This window comes from Dipteris shenzhenensis, chromosome 33 (assembly GCF_047967505.1).
Source record: "Dipteris shenzhenensis isolate YYH24624 ecotype China chromosome 33, Dip_SZ_1.0, whole genome shotgun sequence".
NCBI classification, from domain to species: domain Eukaryota; kingdom Viridiplantae; phylum Streptophyta; class Polypodiopsida; order Gleicheniales; family Dipteridaceae; genus Dipteris; species Dipteris shenzhenensis.
In genome coordinates, this window is record NC_141628.1 from 5285523 (window position 1) to 5305206 (window position 19684).

The window sequence follows — 19684 nt, forward strand, 5'->3', positions numbered from 1 at the left end:
AAGTCGATGCCGATGGTGGTAGCGGTGAAGGATCATGACCCCCTCTTTCGAAGGAATGGGGAGAGTCAAGCCGGAAACCGAAAAGGTAGGGAGGGATGGGAGTAGAAGATGGAGTTCTGAAAGGGAGGGCGGGATGGGAGTAGAAGATGGTGTTCTGAAAGGGAGGGAGGGATGGGAGTAGAAGATGGAGTTCTCTCCCTTAGTGCGCAGCGGAATGAAGAGGAAAAAGATATGTTCATAGGAGTTATGCTCCCCATACCTATGGTCTCCATGAAGAAGCAGGATCTTTAAATCACCAGAGATCTGGGGTCTTTAGATCACCATGGCTCTGATACCATATAGAGAAACTGTAGGGTTTGCAGTGGAGCGATCAAAAAGTAGACAATACTCAGACACAACTGAAGAACGGAACTCAGAAAACATAGTGCCTGTCGGTAATATGAAAAACTGAATACAAGAACCTCAAGCCGTCGTGTCTGAAGGACCGTGGCTGAGGTGAATCAGAAAGATGATTCCATGTAGAGAGACAGTAGAAAAGATAGCAGCAGAGGGAGCGTAACGCAGTCCTCCGTGTAGCTCAATGATGACGAGGATGATGAAGGGCTGGAGCTGCCCTAGGAAATGGCTGAAAACCAGCATGCTCTGAGGAAGGAACCTTCAGGCTATCTGGAATAGCAACATGATGAAGAAAAGGAGCTGATCTGGGGCAGAAGGAGCAGATCTGGGGCAGAGGAGCAGAAGAGACAGATCTGGAGTAGGATAGGACAGATCTGGAGCAGAAGAGACAGAGCTGAAACAGAGGAGCAGATCTGGGGCAGAGAAGCAGAAGTTGAGGCAGATCTGAAGAGGAGAGGTAGATGGAGCAGGCGGGCCTGCAGCAAAAGATGGCGGAGATGAGGAGCAGCTGCAGGTCCTGTCCTGACAGAAGGAGTGTGGGAGCTTATGCTTTTATAGGCCAGACCTAGCTGGTCGGCCAGCTGGTCGGCCAACTGGTCGGCCAGACCAGCTGGTCTTTCTGGCCACTTGGTTGGCTGAGGTGGCTGGCCTTTTGGCTGGCCTGTGAGCTGTTAGATTGCCCCATAAATTGGGGATTGTTTAGTTGCTGAATAGCACCAGCACTGGGGCCTTACATGGGCCAGGACAGAGCAGCAGGTCAGCAGACCTGGCTGCTGGTTGGTTTGTCCCACAGACTGGTCAGCAGCAGACCCTGGTCCAGTCAGTCTGAGGGCCAATCGGACTGTTCTAGGTTGGTCTAGCCCTAGGCTTGGTCAGACATTTTGGACGACTTTGTGCCGTATAGAATTGGCGTCATTTGGCACTCACAGTGAGCCTGGCAAAGGGCTCATCTTTGAGCAGCTATTGAAGCCTACTGAGGCATAAGCCCCTACATCAGAGGGTGCAGCACAGGGTGCCCGTCTTGGTACCAAACCTGGGTGGGGGTGTGCAACAACTATTGACTATATACATGGACTTTCAGGTGTTACATCTGTTTGTGATCTGAAAGTGTTTCTATCTGCTTGTGTGCACACGTGTGAAACGAGAAAGGTAGTGTGTAGTATCCTCGCAACAAACTTCTGCATTAGATGACTTTTGGTCAAGGTTGGTGATCGATGCGAAAGTCATTATTCATTTAACCCGATGTCTGAGCTTGAGTTGTGAGCTAGACGTGTGCTTAGCTTTATCTACACTTGATGCAAGTACCTGCTAGAAGCATCGACAGAAAGCCTTAAGTAGGCTCCAAAACATGGTTACATGTTCACCTATAGCCAATGTTATTACCACAAGAATTACAACTTAACTTCTTACCAAAAGAACTTCTGAATGAATTTCCCGGGAAAAAAAGGCTTTTAACGCCTTTGAAAACTATGGCGGATGTGAGATGAAAACCAATTTACAAAATGCCCAAGGATAGTCACTCTGTAAAGGACACAAAAGTGACTTCTATAGACCATCATAATTTCACAGGACGCAATAGTCTCGCAGCACTTGTCTAGCCAAATCCGGCGCACCACTCTTTTTGTATATCAAGTGCAGGTTGTATGCTGCCTCTCTTCGCAAATCACAATAACCCTGGGTTGATTTGCTGGTTGAAACTTCAACGTTTTGTAAACCATCATCCGGCATAGGGTGATCTTTTTCATAGTGTGAAAGAACCTTTTCGTAGTAATTCACAGCTATTGTTACAAAACCAACATGATGGTAAGCTCGTGCAAGGTTGTAGTTGGACTCCTGACTGTATTCTGATAACTTCTGATAATTATGGAGAAATGCAAACCCTTGCAGTACACACTGGTTTCGGTTTGTCAGCCGAAATCCAAGTGATAAGTTGATAAAGGAAACCCCTATACAAAGATTGATAAATGGGTCTTCCGGCTGCAGCTTATAGGCTTGCAAGTACTCACGCAGAGCCCCTTGTGGCTGACTGATCATTGAATAAGAGTGCCCACCAATAATCATAGGGGGGACACAGTCAGGGTACTTGGAACGCATGCTTAGCATGAACTTACTATGCCTTGCAACCCTGGTCTCTGATCTAGAGATAGCTTGATAGTACCAGTTCCAAGCTGTGAGACTGTAAGGCTGTTTCTGTACAATGTAGCGAACACACTCGTAGCCATGCTTGGCATCTCTTGCTTTGAAGGCAATCTCTGCACCCATGGATCGGAGGTCTTCTCGTTTATTGATGACATTAGGGTGACCAACTTTCAAGGCTTGATTGATGATTTCCAATGCCTCACCATAACGCTTCCTTGTCACTAGTACCTTGCAGGTCTGCACTAGGATCTGATAATGTTCCTCATCATCAAATAATTTTGAAACCGGTTGCACCTTTGGTTCTACATCCATCACCTCGGTTTCAGATTCATTCTCACTTTGCCAATCTAGCCCTGCAGCCAGCACAGCTGCTCTCTTTTCCTCCTTTTCTGCTTCTAATTTTGCAAGAGCCCTTCTGGCCCTGGATACCTTGGTTTTCTCAGCACCAGAAATTATAGGGTTGAAACGCATAAATGCATCATCAAGTCCCCCGCCATCATCAACCCACTTCACTCTAGCCAAGAGCACGCTCTTAGGAAGGCGCTTTCTACCCTTGACCTTCTGGTTTTGTACTTCAACATCCAGCGCTTTTTGCAAATAGGGTACGATGACCTCAAGGAACAAGTCAAATTTGCTCGTTGAATGATAGATTTTTGCAAGCATCAATACAACCTTTCCATCCAGCCACCACGGTTGCTCTTCATTTGGACCCTCTGTGGTCTGGGCAGGCAGAAGAAAACTAGAAGCTTCCTCTGGCCTGTTCATCTCTAAAAGCAAAGATGCAAGTGTTATACGTACATCAATGTCAAGAGGTACTTCGGTTACATACTTACGGTACAGATCTGCTGCTGCAGCTTGCTCCTTCATCGCAATATGGCATTGGGCCATTCTAATCCACAAACTTTTATCCTGAAATGAAGAAATTCCATCCAACATGCTGTAATACTTGAGAGCGCTTTGTTGCTTTTCCAATCCCATATATGCATCCCCAACTTCTACAACCAAGTCTGAAAACTCTTCTGCTTGCTCCTTTCCCAAAGCTTCGAAATACCGCTGCGCAACACTGTCATTTCCGAGATGCGCATGACAAATCCCAGCTTTTACTGCGAGATCAAGGGGAAGGCCCTGGCCAGCACAATATATTGTTCGAGCATGTTCAATACAGGATATTGCAGCCGAGAAGTCTTTGCTCTTCACATGCAAGTCAGCTAGAAGATTCACGACCGTCAAATCAGCCTCTGTTGGGTGCTCATCTAGCAGTTTTTTCAACACTACCGTAGCATCTTCAATCCTTCCGCACTGGTGTCGCAACTTTGCAACCATTTTGCAAACCTCAACGTCGCTGGGGTGAGCCGTTAAGATAGCCTCATAAGTCTCTGCCGCTTTGCCGTAATCTTTGAGCTCCGCCAAAAGAGAAGCAAGCTCCCACTTGACATGGACATCTTCTGGATCCGCTTTCACGGCCCTTTTAAGGCAGTAAACGGCTTGCCCTGTAGTTCCGTCTTCCATGGACCAGGAAGCAAGCCGCTTCCAAAGAGAAACATCCTTTGGTGTGAGATGTGCGGCTAGCATGTAAAAGATCATCGCCTTCTTCCTGTTGCCCATCGAATTGTACACAAGGCCAAGGGTGTGATAAGGCTCAGGCATATTTGGTGCTAACCGAACTACTTCCTTCAAAAGCTTCAATGCATCTTCAAATCGGCTCGTGGCATAGAGAAGGTTCGCTTCTCCGAGCTTTTTGTTTACCTGTGAGCTCAATTTGGATGACCTTCGCTTGCGTCTCTTCGTGCGCTTCTTGCCACGACCGAATCCGAACCCTGATGCTTCCCATATCTCGTCAATGCTAGCGCCAAACAGCTCCTGATCCTTGGCTTTCTTCTGGCTCTCCTTCTCTTCCGCCAACTGCTTCCTCTTTCGAGCGGCAAGGGCTTCATACTCGAGCCGTTCGAACTGCTGATACGGCTGCGCTTCATTTGCATCGTCTTCTGCGAGGGCCAAAGGATCGATTTCGTCTCCAAAACGCCACTCGTAATCGCGGTCTTGGTCGTCCTGGTTTTCCAAGAGGCCATCTTCTTCTCTGGAAAAGCCTTGTTTCCTTGTCTGTGGATGAAGCTCCTCCTCCTGATCCTCTTCTTCTTCTTCTTCTTCGACTTTATCCTGTGAGTCGCCTTCTTCTTCCTCCTCCTCGTCGTCGTCGTCGTAATGTTTATCTTCCTGGTCTGTGTGCTTGAGTCGTTTCTCAAAACTCCTCTTGGAAGACATCTTGCTATTTAGCAACCTAAATATTCAAGCCAAGTAGGTGCCATATATTAGTTAGGATTCGTGATTAACCTAAGCACGAGTGAATGTAATCAATGTTCTAGGTTCCTGATTCGAAAACTTTCTGGCCCGTAAGTATGTAGAGCAGAGACAGGGAGGAGACGAGAGCTAGAGGCAGCGCGCGATGGGATAATCTCTCTATTTCTATTCTTTAAGGAGACTATTAGGGCCCATTCCCAGGAAGCACTACTTAAGGCACTTAACGATAATTGTGCATTCCCATTGCCATTTAGGGCAGGTTTAGACTAGGTTCGCCTACACTGGTGTTGTGAAGCATTTTGAAGCCATGTCCGCCGGTGTGGTAGTTCACACTACCTGGTGGACAAAGCTTATACAAAGTAAGAGGCAATAATGGCATGCAAATTTGCAAAGTAAGAGGCAATAATGGCATGCAAATTTGATTGGCTTGATGGGAAGGCATTTGATGCATGGGTCCTGGGTTCAATCCCCAATTAGGCTGTCTTGTAGCCTTTTTCTTCCGCCAGCCATCTTATGGGCGGCCTTCAACCCACGGACAAATATTTTGGCTGCCATGTCCGAGCCCACGTATGCTATTGGTCCAAGGGTGCTCACGCCTCTTCACATTGCATTTTGGAACATGGCCGTCGGCCTAGTCTGAACCCTGCCTTAGAGAGTCTACTTAAGTTAAACCTCCTAACGGCCCCTAAAAAATCCTTGTAAATTTAACCTCTTCAAAATATAAGGACTTTTATGAAGAGAAAGAAGTTGGAATGTAAAAATTTAATGGTTAACTTAAGGGTGAGCAGTGGGAATGCGACTTTAAGCAAGATTCTTGTTAAGAAATTTTCATGGTCAAGATCAACTCGGAACTATACAGCATGGGTACTCGTTTGAAAGGCCTTGAAAAGAAGAATCCATTGTGACCTTAACTTTAAAGGACCAACTTTGGATTGATGAGATAAACCATTTTGTATGAAAAATACCCCGAATTCTTTTGTTAGGATCACTTAGTGCATAACATAATGGGTTACCAATGGGAATGCAATTCCCTTGTTAAGGTTAACTTTAACTTAACTGAATCGGTTATGTTAAGATCACTAACATAACCTAATTCGTAGTGGGAATAGGCTCTAATCCTAGACCAGCCCCGTGGCAGGGATTGGAGGTTTGCGGATGAATTCTAGAGGTTCGGAGGAGGGAGGTTCGGTAAGAGAGCAGGAGGTTCGGATTCTGGGAGGAGGAGCAAAGTAGTTGATCTTGGAGGATCTGATGGTTTCGGGTTATGTGGCACACGATGCGAGACATGGTGGACACGTGGTGGAGTTCAACAGGCTGCTCTAAGTGCACCAGCTCCTCAACCACTAGATCATAATGGATCTAAGGGCTTGCAAGAGCCCACAGTCTACCCACATGCGAGTAAATGCTCGCAGACGAGAAGACATGTGGCGCGGCTCCCTAGACAAACGGCACAACACCCGACAAGAGACAAAGCGAACACTAGATGGCGAGTCGATGACACGTGGCAACCAAAATGGGGGATAGATGCACAGATTGAAGGGGGCAGAGGCATAAATGCTGAGGTGGCATGGAGGACAGTGTGTGTCGCTAGGTGTCTACTTGGTGTGCCTCGCACGCATCCCGATGGCAGAAGGGTCTATAGATGTAGGGGTAAATGCTTGCCTGGGTGAAGTAAATGTAGAGGGGGACTAGGGCAGGTGATAGCGATGCGGGTCTTGGTGGAGCCTTGCCGAGGTGGCCCGTCATGCTACCCGTGGCCCCGTACTATTACGCCATCCCAGTGAGGGCACCGTTGCACCACATGTTGTGGCATACACAATGATAGCGTGACTGTAGTTTGCCTTAGCCCATTAGGCTCTATGCCTACGCCCTATGTCAGCTCTCGCCACGTGTCGCAATGCATGCCTCGCAGGCCACCGACACGCAAGACTGCTCACACGCTCGCTCGCCATGTGTCGGGGTGCTACTCGCTCACAGTCTATCGACGGCGCCGTTGGCTCTGCAGGCACTCAAATCAGATCTAGAGATGGAGCTCCAACTAAGAGAGAGGGGGATAAATCGAACCAACAATATCTATGCCACAATCCGCAACCTTATCTTCCGCATCCACACACTTCTTCAAAACTACATCAATAGCAGCAGAAATGGAACCATCAGCAGATATCCCACCAATTACAGCATCAGAACTACCACCACCAATACAAATTCCACCTAAAACATAACCAACTCGAGAAAAATCCATCCCAATAGAAACATTTTCACCAGAACAAATTGAACCAACAATCGGAGAAACTGCTCCACCAAAAGCGATGCCACCATCAACGGGAACAATAGTAACCTCCTCCAGAAGAATTTTTAACTCCACCTGTAAGTCCTAAAATAAAAAAACAATCACTCCAATTCACTAACACAAAACACACACAGAAAAACAATACCAACAAATAAAAAACACAACAAATACCTGATAGACCCGAACCACCAATGTTAACAACAACAGCGTCAGTAACACCACATCCACTCCCACCTGTAGGAAGATCCACACAAACTAAAACCAAAAAAAAAACATTAACACACTAAATAAAATAAGGGTGCATGTATGCACTAAAGCACTTGGCTCCAACTTGTGGGTTGTACCAGTCTTCAGACACTGTCGATTGTTTAGTAAGAAATAATAAAAAAGAAACGCTTTGAGGACTAGCAAGATCCGTTAGGCTTTGCCAAGGTTCTATAGTTATTTTTTTGCTCTCATACTGATTGCAAATGTCACTGCCCTTTTTTTAAAAAACTATAATCTAAAACAGAAAGGTAAATCGGTGTTATTTTTCCTTGAAGGTTTTACGAATGATACCTACAAAGTTCTGATGTCAACTTTATTTTTATAAACAGATCCAGTAGACGATAATCTCTTCACCCTAGGCATAAAGCCCATTGGGCTAGCATAAAGCCCTTTCCAGAGAAAAACAGATTTTTTTTTACAAGTGAACCTGCTTTTCTGGCAAACGGCATTCTGGATAGCAATTTATTTTTATGCAACGACTTCAACAGTTAACAGACAAATCGGCTTTAGTGCCTTGCTCACAAATGAACACGAGAGACTGGATGAGTGACTGAAAAGCTTGAAGTGACTTGAAGACTTGTAGTTGGAGGAAGCTAAGGCAATGGTTCTAGGGAGAGCTCAAGCATGGAGGGAGAGTGGAGGCCCTGAATTGATTTATAGCCATGTTGGAGGGGGGTAAAAAGCACACATAAGCTAAAAGCCGAAAGCCAACAACCATCTAAAAGTAGAGGTTAAGAATTTTAGAAATTCCTAAAAAAATTCCTTTAAAACTAAGAATAATCATAAAACTCCCACTCAAGTCAATCCTAAAGCACTGTCTCTAGGAGAGCTAGTGCCGAATTACAATCATAACAAACCTAAAGGCAATCCACAACTAGAAACATGAACCGGCAAAACCTTAGAAAGTAGCACCCCATCAACATTCTGAGAATACAATTTCATATTATCCTTCGGATACTTCTTCAACTTTCCAAAATCGTCATAACAATTAGCAATTATAGACTGCGCAGCAATCTTAAGCGAATTACTCTTATCATATTTGTGGTAGCTCGAAGCTCTCCTATGACCAATAACCAATTGCCCCACATCTTCAAGTACCTGACACAAACTCAAACGCGTGATACTTGAAGCATGAACACTTTTATTTTTTCTCTGACCAAAAACGTCACCACCAATAGTATAAAGCATCAACAGGACAAGCTTATTGAGCATCTTCTCGCTAACCGAACCTCCTGCAAAAAACAACAAAGTCAGATGCACCCAAAACACAATCACAACATTCACACAACACACATACTTACCTCTGTAGCAAAATTCTCAATAACCTGCAAAAAAAGAAACTTTGAATTGGGAACACCATCCTGAATAGCAGGCAAATGCCGAACCAACTGATCATAAGTTTGAACAACATCAGATTCATGCACCCGCACACTAAACATTTTTGGTAGCGATTCAATGTGACACCATAATTTTTGATGATGCGTACATTATACCTACAACCACACAAGCAATAGACATCAAACGCAATACATACAAGAAAAAAATGAAAAAACAAAAACAAAACACCACTTACTCCACATGATCACCAAGCTTGTCCTTACTCCTAATGAAACTGGCCCTCAGAATACAGTGCAGCTCTTTTCCTCCCCGAATGCAAAATCTTGAGACAATAATCAGCGAACCTATTTTAAACTCCATGCAGGTGGTACATGGAAAATTCTATGTCCTCAAGTATTCTTTGTTCCTCCCCAACACCAACTACCGAATCATCTTCCTTCTCCACACCAAAAGAAGATCAAATAGACCTATTCATTGCCATAAGAAGAGCACACTGGCTGGACTTGAACATCAGATTCTTGTAGATGTCAAAAGGAACCTCCATAACACCAGAAGAAGCCACCCTCAAATCCTACTCCCTCCTTATCATGCACTGGATACAATGAAACATTCCCATCAAGCTTTCAAGAGGATACAAAGTACCATCAAGCTTCACAACTCGTAACTAAAAACGCCCAAGCATCTTGTTCAGATCCTTCTAAGCCAGGTTTTCCAACCAGACACTAGCATAAAATCCATTCAACAACCTCCACAAATCAAAACGATGACAAGCCCACTCATCTTTAGCTATGCTCCTATTTGAACCCCCTTCATCAACAACCCTCTCTTCATTCTCCTCAATCGGATGGAAAGTATACAATGAAACATTCCCATCAAGCTTTCAAGAGGACACAAAGTACCATCAAGCTTCACAACTCGTAACTAAAAGCACGTATATCTTGTTCAGATCCTTCTAAGCTAGGTTTTCCAACCGGACACTAGCATCAAATCCATTCAACAGCCTCCACAAATCAAAACGATGACAAGCCCAGTCATCTTTAGCTACGCTCCTATTTGAACCCCCTTCATCAACAACCCTCTCTTCATTCTCCTCAATCGGATGGAAAGTCGCTGCAAAAGACATGACAACAACATCAGCAAGAGAAACTGCACCCAACCCAACCTCCCCACTACCACCACCATCCAAAACAATAGAAGGCAGAATGCTCGAAGCCCCCAAGGAGAAAGATGTGCATCGACACCATCCATGCCGAAACAAAAAACCCATAAACCGCAGCGAACACCTTCAGAGACCAAGCCATTATAAACAAAATGGGAGTGAACTGCAAAGCATTCAAAAGAACAAAACCAACCTTGAAAATCCAAACGGTACTCCCTCCAGCAACACCCTCCATGCTCCAGCACAGCAAAAATCCCTTAGGACCACCCTCCATCAATCACGCGAAACCCATGACCAACCACCTGCAGAGATCACCAACAAAAGCACACTAACATGACTAACCTACAACAAAACAACAAACAAGAATTATACAACCGTCAATCACAATCTAATCTAATGATGCAAATCCAAAATCACAAAACAACTTAAACAACCAATCAGAAGAGACCACGCACACCACTATAACCAACACACATCCGTTAGATCAAAAGCAATCAACGATCCAAAATAACACAAACAAAATACAAACATTAGCCATCGCAAACATGCACCAACCACCATGCATCACACAACCACGACACAATCACGTTGCCTCCACGAACCAATGCACACTCAATGCATGTAAGACGCCGCCTCCCCCAACTATCTCAACGGTTGCAAATTGGTGCTGGTCATCGATTCCAATAAAAAACTGGGGCAACCGACTTTTGGTTTCCAATCGATCATCGATGGGCCCCGGTTTCCTCCATTGGGTCTCAAGGTTGCGGTCATACATTGCATTTAATAAAATTTAAGGTTTCATTTATAAATCTCAAACATTGAGGATTTTTTTAAAAAAATGTGAAAAACATATATGTACAAACCAACACACACACACACACACACACACAAACTTCTAAATTTTCAGTTGTCTTTTATTAAACCAAACTTCTAAAAGATCATAGCCTATGAAAATGAAATACGATAGAGACAGAGGATGATGGAGACAGCGACGACAAAGGAGCCTTTGAGGGTGATGATAGATCTTTATACCTGTACTCTTCCTCTCCCATTAACCCACTAGGTGTCTCTTTCGACTTACCTCATTGTCTGTATGAGCCGGATTTTCTCTCAAAATTCTCCTGTGACTTCGGTGCATGTGCTTCTCCCCAGCTGCCAGACAACCTGAATATATCCGACGACATTTGCTTCCCTACACTTGTTGCTAACCCTCTATGCGCATGCAGCTCAGAAGCCACGGGGTGGCTTCTTCAGCCTCCCCCAGGAACGCGTGCTCCTCCTAGCGCTCCCGGTCCAAATGGGTCCATGGCTGCCAGAGAGTTACACAAAGCCCACCCTGCTCAGACTCCCAAGTGTAGAGATGCAATTGAAATTGGTGAAGGAAGAGCTGCAGGAGCCTCTAGTAGCCCTGCCTCCAAACAGTCACATAGTCTAGGTGGTGAAGGAGGAACCACACGAGCTGATAAAGTAAGAACTAGTGGAGACAGAGCAAATGCAAATGACAACGGCCTGCCCTCAGCCAATGGAGACTCTTCAAGTAAAGACCAATGAGGAGATAGGAGAGATATTAGGCAAGCTCTGAGAGATTCAAGGCTTCCCATGACCTACGAGGAAGAAGCTAAGGACCTCCCACCATCAGGCATCGCAGAACCCAAGCATGCTGCACAACCCGATGCTCGTGGAGCACAAGAGTCTAATGGAGAGGATCAAATAGATGGAGAAGGTAAGACTATAATGGCTTTCTTGGATGATAATCTACTTCAAGACTCTCTAGCATGGCTAAGAACCCATGCCTTAATGGGCTTTTTGCCCTGGGTCAAACCTCCCCTTACTGAAGATTGAGTCTTGGATTAGGAAAGGGATAAATGTGCTGAATGTAAGACTCCTAAAGAAAGGCTTTTTTGTCTTTCTGTTTTAAAAACTTGAGATGGCTTCTAGAGCAATGCAGTATGGTCTTTGGGCTATTAGGAACCATCCCTTGTACTTAGAATGGTAGTCCAAGGAGTTTTCCCCTAATGCCCCTAGATCAACCAAGATCCCAGTTTGGGTGGAGCTCCTTGATTTACCTCTTTATCTATGCAATCAACTTCCCTTTTTATGTTGTGGTCTGGGAGAAGTATTGGGTGTAGAGCAAGAAAACTTTATCAATCCTAGAGGCGATCCTCAGATCTGCATTAAGATGGACATAGCTGAGGAGATGCCTAAGACTCTCACTATCCTCAACAGAAATGGTAGCGTTTTTAGAGAATAGCCCCTCACCTATAAAAATCTTCCTCATTGCTGTTTTTTATGTGGGTTGTCCACTCATGTGGTTAAAAACTGCCCTATAAAGAGATTTAAAGCCAAAGAACCAGAATCCAATGTTGCTAAGCAATCTTCTCCTACTGAAAAGTGGGTACCTACAGTTCAGAATCCCCCTGCTAAAAGCCATCCCACTAGTTAGAGTATCCTAGAGTTAGTGATAAAGAAAATGATCTCAAACAGGCAAAAACAATAAATAAAAACTTTTTTATCCTCTCAAGAATTAAGAAGAGAGTCTAGAGAATAGACACAATGTCAACCAGGATGATAACATGGTTATAGAGTCTAGATGGTCCAAAGAGTTTGAGGAAGATGTCAATAGAGAAGATGCCATGGAAGAGTTAGAAGGTAGTGAGGAAGAATCAAAGGATGATCAAGGGAAGGGTACTCAAATCATTGCACCATCTCAGGAGGACACTAGTCAAGGCAAGGCATTGAGAGTGGTACAACACAAGAGAAGACAATCCAAGGCAGCAACCCCAAGGCTAAAAAGGGGCAAAAGAAGAATGTTAGATAAATTGTTGACCTTCTTGTCTCTCAATGTTAGAGGGCTTATGGACCCTGGCAAGAGTGAAGAGTTAGCTTTCTAGTTGAGAGCTAACTCTTTATCACCTCTGTTTTTAGCATTGCAAGAAGTCAAGGCTTGTGGGAATACTCTTGAGGATAGACTTAAAGTGATAGATAGAAGAAGACTTTGGTACTACACTTCACATGAAGAGGTCAAAGTGGGCATAGCTATTGGAATTTTGTCCCACTACAAAGATAGCATCACACAAGTCACTATAGATTACCACAATAGATGGTTAATGCTACAATGTTGTGTGAAGGGGATTAATCTCTAAGTTATCTTTCTTTAAGCTCCTAATTTAGCTACAGAAAGGAGGGCTTTATGGGAATATCTACAGTGTGGAGATGGCAACTGCATGCTAATGGGAGATTTCAACATGGTAGTGAACAAGATAGACAGATGGATGGGAAATGGCACATGCATCAGAGGTTCTGAATTGCTTTCATGGGAAAAGTGCAAAGAACACTAGCAGCTGATTGATGTGAGCACAAGTAGGGATTTTACTTGGTGCAACAGTCAAGCTGGGGATAACAAAAGAGAGGCTAGATTAGACATGTTCTTTGTCTCCCAAAGTTTATTAAACAGTCATCTATCTTTGAGAGTGGAAACATACTCCTCTTTAAGCTTGTTAGATCACAAACCTATTTTTTTGAGGTATGATTTGGCTCTGGTGAGAGAAGGCCCTCCTGGTTTAAAGTTGACCCTAAACTCTTCCACTTAAAGAGTGTGCAAACTCTAATAAATAAAGCTTGGCATAGTGCTTTCTCTAAGCACACCACAGCCTCATATGCTTGGGCACTTGCTGTCAAGGATACTCAAAACATTCTAAGAGCAGCTAGAAAGAAAAGGGCATAGATTAGAGCTCAAAGAATGGATTGCATTCAAGATAATATTAGAACTTTAGAACAAAAAGCCAAAGCTAGTGATGAGGAGGCCCATGCAGAACTGAATAAGGCAAAAAAAGATCTCAGAAAACAATAACAGATCAGGTTAAATGATTCCAAAGTTTATTATAGAGAGTGGTGGGCTGGCAAGATTGATAGACCTACTAAGGAAACATTCAGAATAATCAGAAGAAAAAGGTGTAAAGAGGAGATTCCCCTCCTCAAAAAACCAAATGGTTCCCACTTAAATAACATTGAGGGTAATATTAAATACATCCAGCATAATTTTCAAGAACTACTTTCTAGCACATGTCCTCTTAATGATGATACTCAAAGAGCAAGACAACTTTGTCAAATTAGAAGGGAGAAGGCTATTAAAACTTTTGACCTACCCTACTTAGAGAGACCCATCAGTTTGGAGGAGTTGAAAGAAGTTGTGGCAATCATGGTAGATAGTAAGACACCAAGGGAAGATGGGTTACCTATTGAGTTCTACAAGGCTTTTTGGGAACTAGTTGGCCCATATTTATTACTATTATGGCAAGAAAGTTCAATGAAAGGTTTTCTTCCCCTTCACATCAATGGTGACATTATCAAGCTGATCCCTAAAGAAGACCCCAAAGATGAGATAAAAAATTGAAGGCCTGTAACAATGTTAAATTGCAGCTCTTGTCTTGCTTGGTTAATTCTTCACAAAGGGATGATGTTGTATGTTCCTCTCCATGTGGTTTCGGTGGTCGTGCTGGTGGACAATGGCTCATTGTACGATTGGGAGGATGATGTTGGAATTTTGGATGAGCTGAGCCATGTGTCGCCTGTGGCTGCTCGTGCTTTGGGTCTTCAGTATCGTCGAGTCCGATTGCTATGTTGAATGGACTTGTTTTCAACAACTGCGTTCCACAGTTTATTAGTAAAAGTTGATTGTGTGATTGGATGCTCGAGGTGCTCTCTGTGTTGCCATTTTGATGGCATGGTATTGATGGAGTTGTTTTTACGGGAATGTTTTGTTGCCGTTTTCTGGCTTTATTGTGTCATTTTCTGGCTTCTGTTGTTCCTATTACCAATTTAGCTACTTTGTATATATTTTTACAATGATAAATAAAAAAAATGTGTTTCGACGTTTTTGTAACTAAGTTTCAATGTGTTTAGCAGTGTAATATATATTTGATGTGTTTTATTATAGTTGAATTTTTAAATGTTGTTATAAATTTAATATGGTGGTGGTAATTTAGCCAGTTAACTTGGGTGCGTGGGATTACGATTATTAGAGACGTTAGATCTAACGGCTAGGATGGAGTTTCCACTGACCCCAGCTGTTGATGGTGATGGCAATGTCGTGTAGATAAAAAAGTAGATAAATGAGTAGATAAGGGGTTTGACCAGTAAATGTAGTTTGTCCCATATATCATGTGTTCTAGTAAGTATAGATAAATGAGTAGATAAGGGTCTGACCAGTAAATGTAGTTTGTCCCATATGTCATGTGTTCTAGTTTTATGTTGGTTTACATGTGATCGATGATTGACCCGTTAATTGTCATGGGAATGTTGATGAGTTGTCTCTCTTTCCTTTGTGACTTGAAGTGTTTCACTTGTGTTATGCTTGTTGAAGTTGAGTTGTATTTGATGATGAAGTTTCTTAATGTGTATATTGCTGTAGATTGTGGTACAGATTGGAGTAATGCTTTAGGTAGTATTTGAAGGAAGATAGTTGTGCTTGCTATAGGTGTTTTGTAGTTACTTATCATTGCAAAGATTTGGTTACGATTTGTTTGAAGTATTGTCAACATGCATTCACAACCATGTTCATATTAAACCTCGTGTTTGATTAATTAAAGCCCGTTCTTCAAGAATGTTACCAAGCCTAGACGTGTTTTTGTTGATATGTTTTTGGAATGTGGGATGTTGGTAATTGTACATGTGGTTGTGCGTGTTTCTTGGAGGCAAAAAATTGTTGCATTGAGAATGCTCTGGGATGCGAGTTTCTCATAGCTTTTGAGGGATCTTTTGTTTAGTCTTTAAGTTTTAAGTTGGCAATATAGTTGTGGATTGATTTACTTCTTCAAAGGTGGTTTGGTTTAATATCCATTTCGAATGAAAGTTAAGCCTTGCAATTTCTTCGAGTACCAACCTATCGACTTTGATGTGCTTGTCCTCTATTTTTGAATTAAGAACAAGTTTGATGGGTCTCGGACACATGAAAGAGCGGTATAAACGAGTCCACGGGCCTTGATTTTTGTGGGGTCGAATGTGAGAGAGTCCACGGACAATCCTTGCAAATGATGAATTGTTCTTGTAGTAGCTAGTTATATGGGGAGTTGTTTTTTGGACACTATGTTCAAGTCGTTCTTTCCTATTTGGAATTCACGAATGATTTGCATGATTGGAGTTCATGTTGGTGGTGTGTTAGAATTGTATAGTGCTATATTTTGTGAGCATTCTCATCATCCTCTTCTATTGTCGTAGAACTCGATCCAAACAACAAATGGGGTGGAGTTAATTCTTAATCCCTTGAAAATTCCATGCGCACCGTTCACAATGCCATCATGGATGTCGAGGTTTCTTGAGAAAATTTCCACTAGCATGCCTTCTTTAAGATGTAGTTCATTGTGTAGCCCACTTGTGTTCTTTGGATCATTTATTTAGGTATTGTCTTACTGCATGTCTTATGTCTAATGTCTTGTGCTTTGAGTATATATGGACGGCCTTCTATGAAGTTGTAGATGAAGTCATTGTGGGTGTCTTTAGCCACGCTTGTATAAAAATGGTGTGGTACTGTGTGCTTCATTGGGGGCTCTCTAATGTACAAATTGTTTTGTATCCAAAGATCTGCATTGGTATGTGAGCCCACTCATATTCCATTGAGGATGTCTAGGAATTGGACCATTTTGTTGGTGCATAGGGCGCTTCCACTTGTAGTATCTTATGTGGTTCCTCCATACTAAATTCAATTTTGCTGTGCATGTAGATTTCTCCGTGAAAATCTGAGTCCTTGCTTGGCACAAATCACCATAGAGAAGTGCATCGACTCCTCCGAAGGGCTCTTGGTGATTGTGTTGTATCTCACATGTCAACGTCTATGAACGTGTTTTACTCCATCAATGAGACCTCATCTAGAACTATTTGTTCAACGTGCTTGTACATAGCAGACAATACTTGAGGTCTCTCAGAAGATAGGCTTGGGTAATTTGATGTCATAAGGGGCAAGTGGAGGGCTGAGTGAATAGTGGTCCCCCCAATTTGATGAGCAACCTTGCTAGTGTAAGCTAGCATCAGAGCCCTCAGTAAGTTGACATTGTGTATGTAGAATTGTAGCAATGCTTGAACTACAAGCATCCACATGAAAGTTTTCCTTGTGCCTTAAAAAGAATTGCAAGTGATGGTTTGGGAGGATTCTTTTCTTTAGCATAATGTCATAAAGTATTTGCCATAATGGTTGTTCCAACTTGAGTTTTCTAAGATTAGCATAGTAAAGATCATTGGCCATTATCTTGTACGTAATATGCACTGTGTCTTGTATTCGAATAGCCTTAGTATGCATATTTATTTCTCTTGCTAGGTCAAACTTGTCACTTGCATTCGTTGATCCTTCACTTTTGGAACTTGTTGATGTAGTTGAACTACTACTTGATTGGTAGCAAGATATTCTATTGAAAGATTGTTAATTTGTTTCAATAATGTCTTTGTGTTCGACGTACATGTCATGCCAAGTTTGAAAGTGATCATTTAATGAAGGTTCCGATGAGTGGAATGGCAAGTCCAATAGACATAACTCTCTAAGGTGGTTCTCTAGATCTTTAGATTTATTGTAATTGTTGAAGCGTATTATTTTTTGTCTTTTCATAGGTGTTGATTTTCTTTGGTTATGGAGAAGGTCACGAGGCACATTGGCAAGAAGTTGGGCTTACATTTCAAGTACTTTGTAATAATGTCATTGGAGAAAATATTTGTGCTTGACAAGTCCATTCTCTCCAGTTGTGCTTGATGCCTTAATAATATTGTTTGTTCCTCTGCTGTGCATGTGTTTACGTAGATGAATTCTCTGGTCATGCTTGTTAGTGGAAGGGCCAATACTAGGTATATATATGGCTTGTTGTGTGTGTGTTTAATATTGCATTGCCAACCTTTCGTATTCTCTCCTTCGCAAGTGCATTTGATTGTGAGCTTTGTGCCAGGGCAAGCTTCACTGTTTCAATGGTCTCGTTGCCAATTTTAGTGATGTAGGATGTGCAATATGATGTGGTGCCATGTGGGTTAAGGACATGTCTGCATTAGCTCCCCATAGTCTTGATAACATTGGATTGAAGTTGATTGTATATGTCTTTGGGTTCTATTTTTAAGAAAATAGTTGGTTGGGATATATTGCTTTGTAGTATGTACTCATATTTTGACATGCAAATGGTTTCGAAGAATGCATTAATAGTAAGTGATACTATTGTTTGTTGTTACAAGAAGGATGAAAATTTCTTGAAGCTAGCTTTGTGTTTGTATCTATTTGAAGTATCTTGCAATGGTTGCAATATATTTGTTTTCCTCATTGGTGGTTGTGGGAATCCAACCTGCATCCTTTTCCTCTTCTTTTGCATGTTTTCTTGTGGTTATGAGATTGGCAGTCCTTGTGCACTGTGTCAAGATTTGAAGCATTTGCACTAATGTACTGGTCCACATACACTTCTATGCCTTCATTTGCACATTGCCCATAAATCGGTTCTGTGTCAGCCCAAAGCAAGCTGGCTGCCTTTGTGCTGGAACTCAATAACAAAGAAGAGGTCCACAATTGTTCCCAAAATTGTAATGCCATGCTTCACAAAGTCTTCATGGCTTGGAATATGTGTATATAGTATTGAGATGTCAACACTCGGTCTGAACAAATGAGTTCTTGAATGTCATGCGCATTTACAGTGTTTCTGGTACTATGATTTTGTGTGGCTTGTAGGCTTTGCAAGAAAGACACCAATGGATCTCATTAGCCTCTCCACTACTATAGAGAATGTGATAAAGAAAGTTGGTGGGCCTGGTTGTCGCACCATGGCAAATAGGTTCTACTTTAATCACTGCTTGTAGAGTGCGGATGTTCGTAGGCAAGTGAAATCACAATATCCAATTCTTGATTGTAGTAACTTTTCAATGTTTGTGTCTTGCAATGATTTGCCTCTCAATTGGCCCTTTCGTAGTCTTACCCACATAGATGAAAGAACTAGGCGTACCAATACTTTCATTGTCTTGAAGAAAAGATTCTCTACGCTAAATGCAAACCTTCTATCTTTATTTGTCAACTCTCATTTGACTATGTCTTGGTACATTGTCCATGCAGGTATGTTATATGCATGTGGGTGACCATACAAGAGTATCGAGAATGCCAACTTCTCACAATATTTATCCTCAAAGATATTAAGAGGTCAGAATCTTTCAGACAGAGAAATAACTATTGGTTTCTCTTCAAAGTCCACAACTTGTTGGCTTGTATATATGCCATGCACTAGTGTGTCCATGTACAAAGTATCCTCGATATCAACGTCAATGTCAGTTTGACAAGTTATTTTCTTGGTGTTCTTTTAACTTTTGCAAGTTACAGATGTGGTCCATCTAAGTGGGGTTTATTTGCACATTGTTGTCTCTGTAAAGTGGGCTTTCAAGTAGCTCGTGTAGTGTACATGTTGTGAGATTAGGGCCACCAACCCACTAGCATAACTATGAGCATATTGCATTATTAGTTTATCATTGCCTTCAGTGTTGCATTGCCTACAATGAACCAAGGCAGTATGCATTGCACTTTATCAACATCTATAAATACATTTACAACACTACCATGTAGCCCAAACGGCCTTCATATTTGAGTTAGTGTATCTAAGCAAAAGGAATCCTTCTAGAAACCAAGCATTGTTCAAATTTATTTAGCATGCACGTGTATTTTGTCTGTGTTTGCATATGCATGTTCTTCATTGAGAATGTGTGTAGTTTGTTGTTCTATATTTGGGTGTAGCATGATGAGCAAACACATTGTTCTATAAAGGCCATGTCCTCAGACACAAGGCCATGTACATATA

The 19684-nt window shown here is 42.4% G+C and overlaps 1 protein-coding gene across 1 annotated transcript; it reads right to left on the bottom strand.

The window, feature by feature from the left end:
• Positions 1–1835: 1835 nt before the first annotated feature.
• On the bottom strand, positions 1836–4956 carry LOC147879575 (tetratricopeptide repeat (TPR)-containing protein). The gene is made up of 2 exons (XM_087371811.1): positions 4867–4956; positions 1836–4797 (listed from the first exon to the last, which is right to left on the bottom strand). The coding sequence occupies exon 2, from the start codon at positions 4795–4797 to the stop codon at positions 1960–1962; it is 2838 nt and encodes a 945-aa protein (XP_087227937.1). The 5' UTR covers positions 4867–4956; the 3' UTR covers positions 1836–1959.
• Between the last annotated feature and the right edge of the window lie 14728 nt (positions 4957–19684).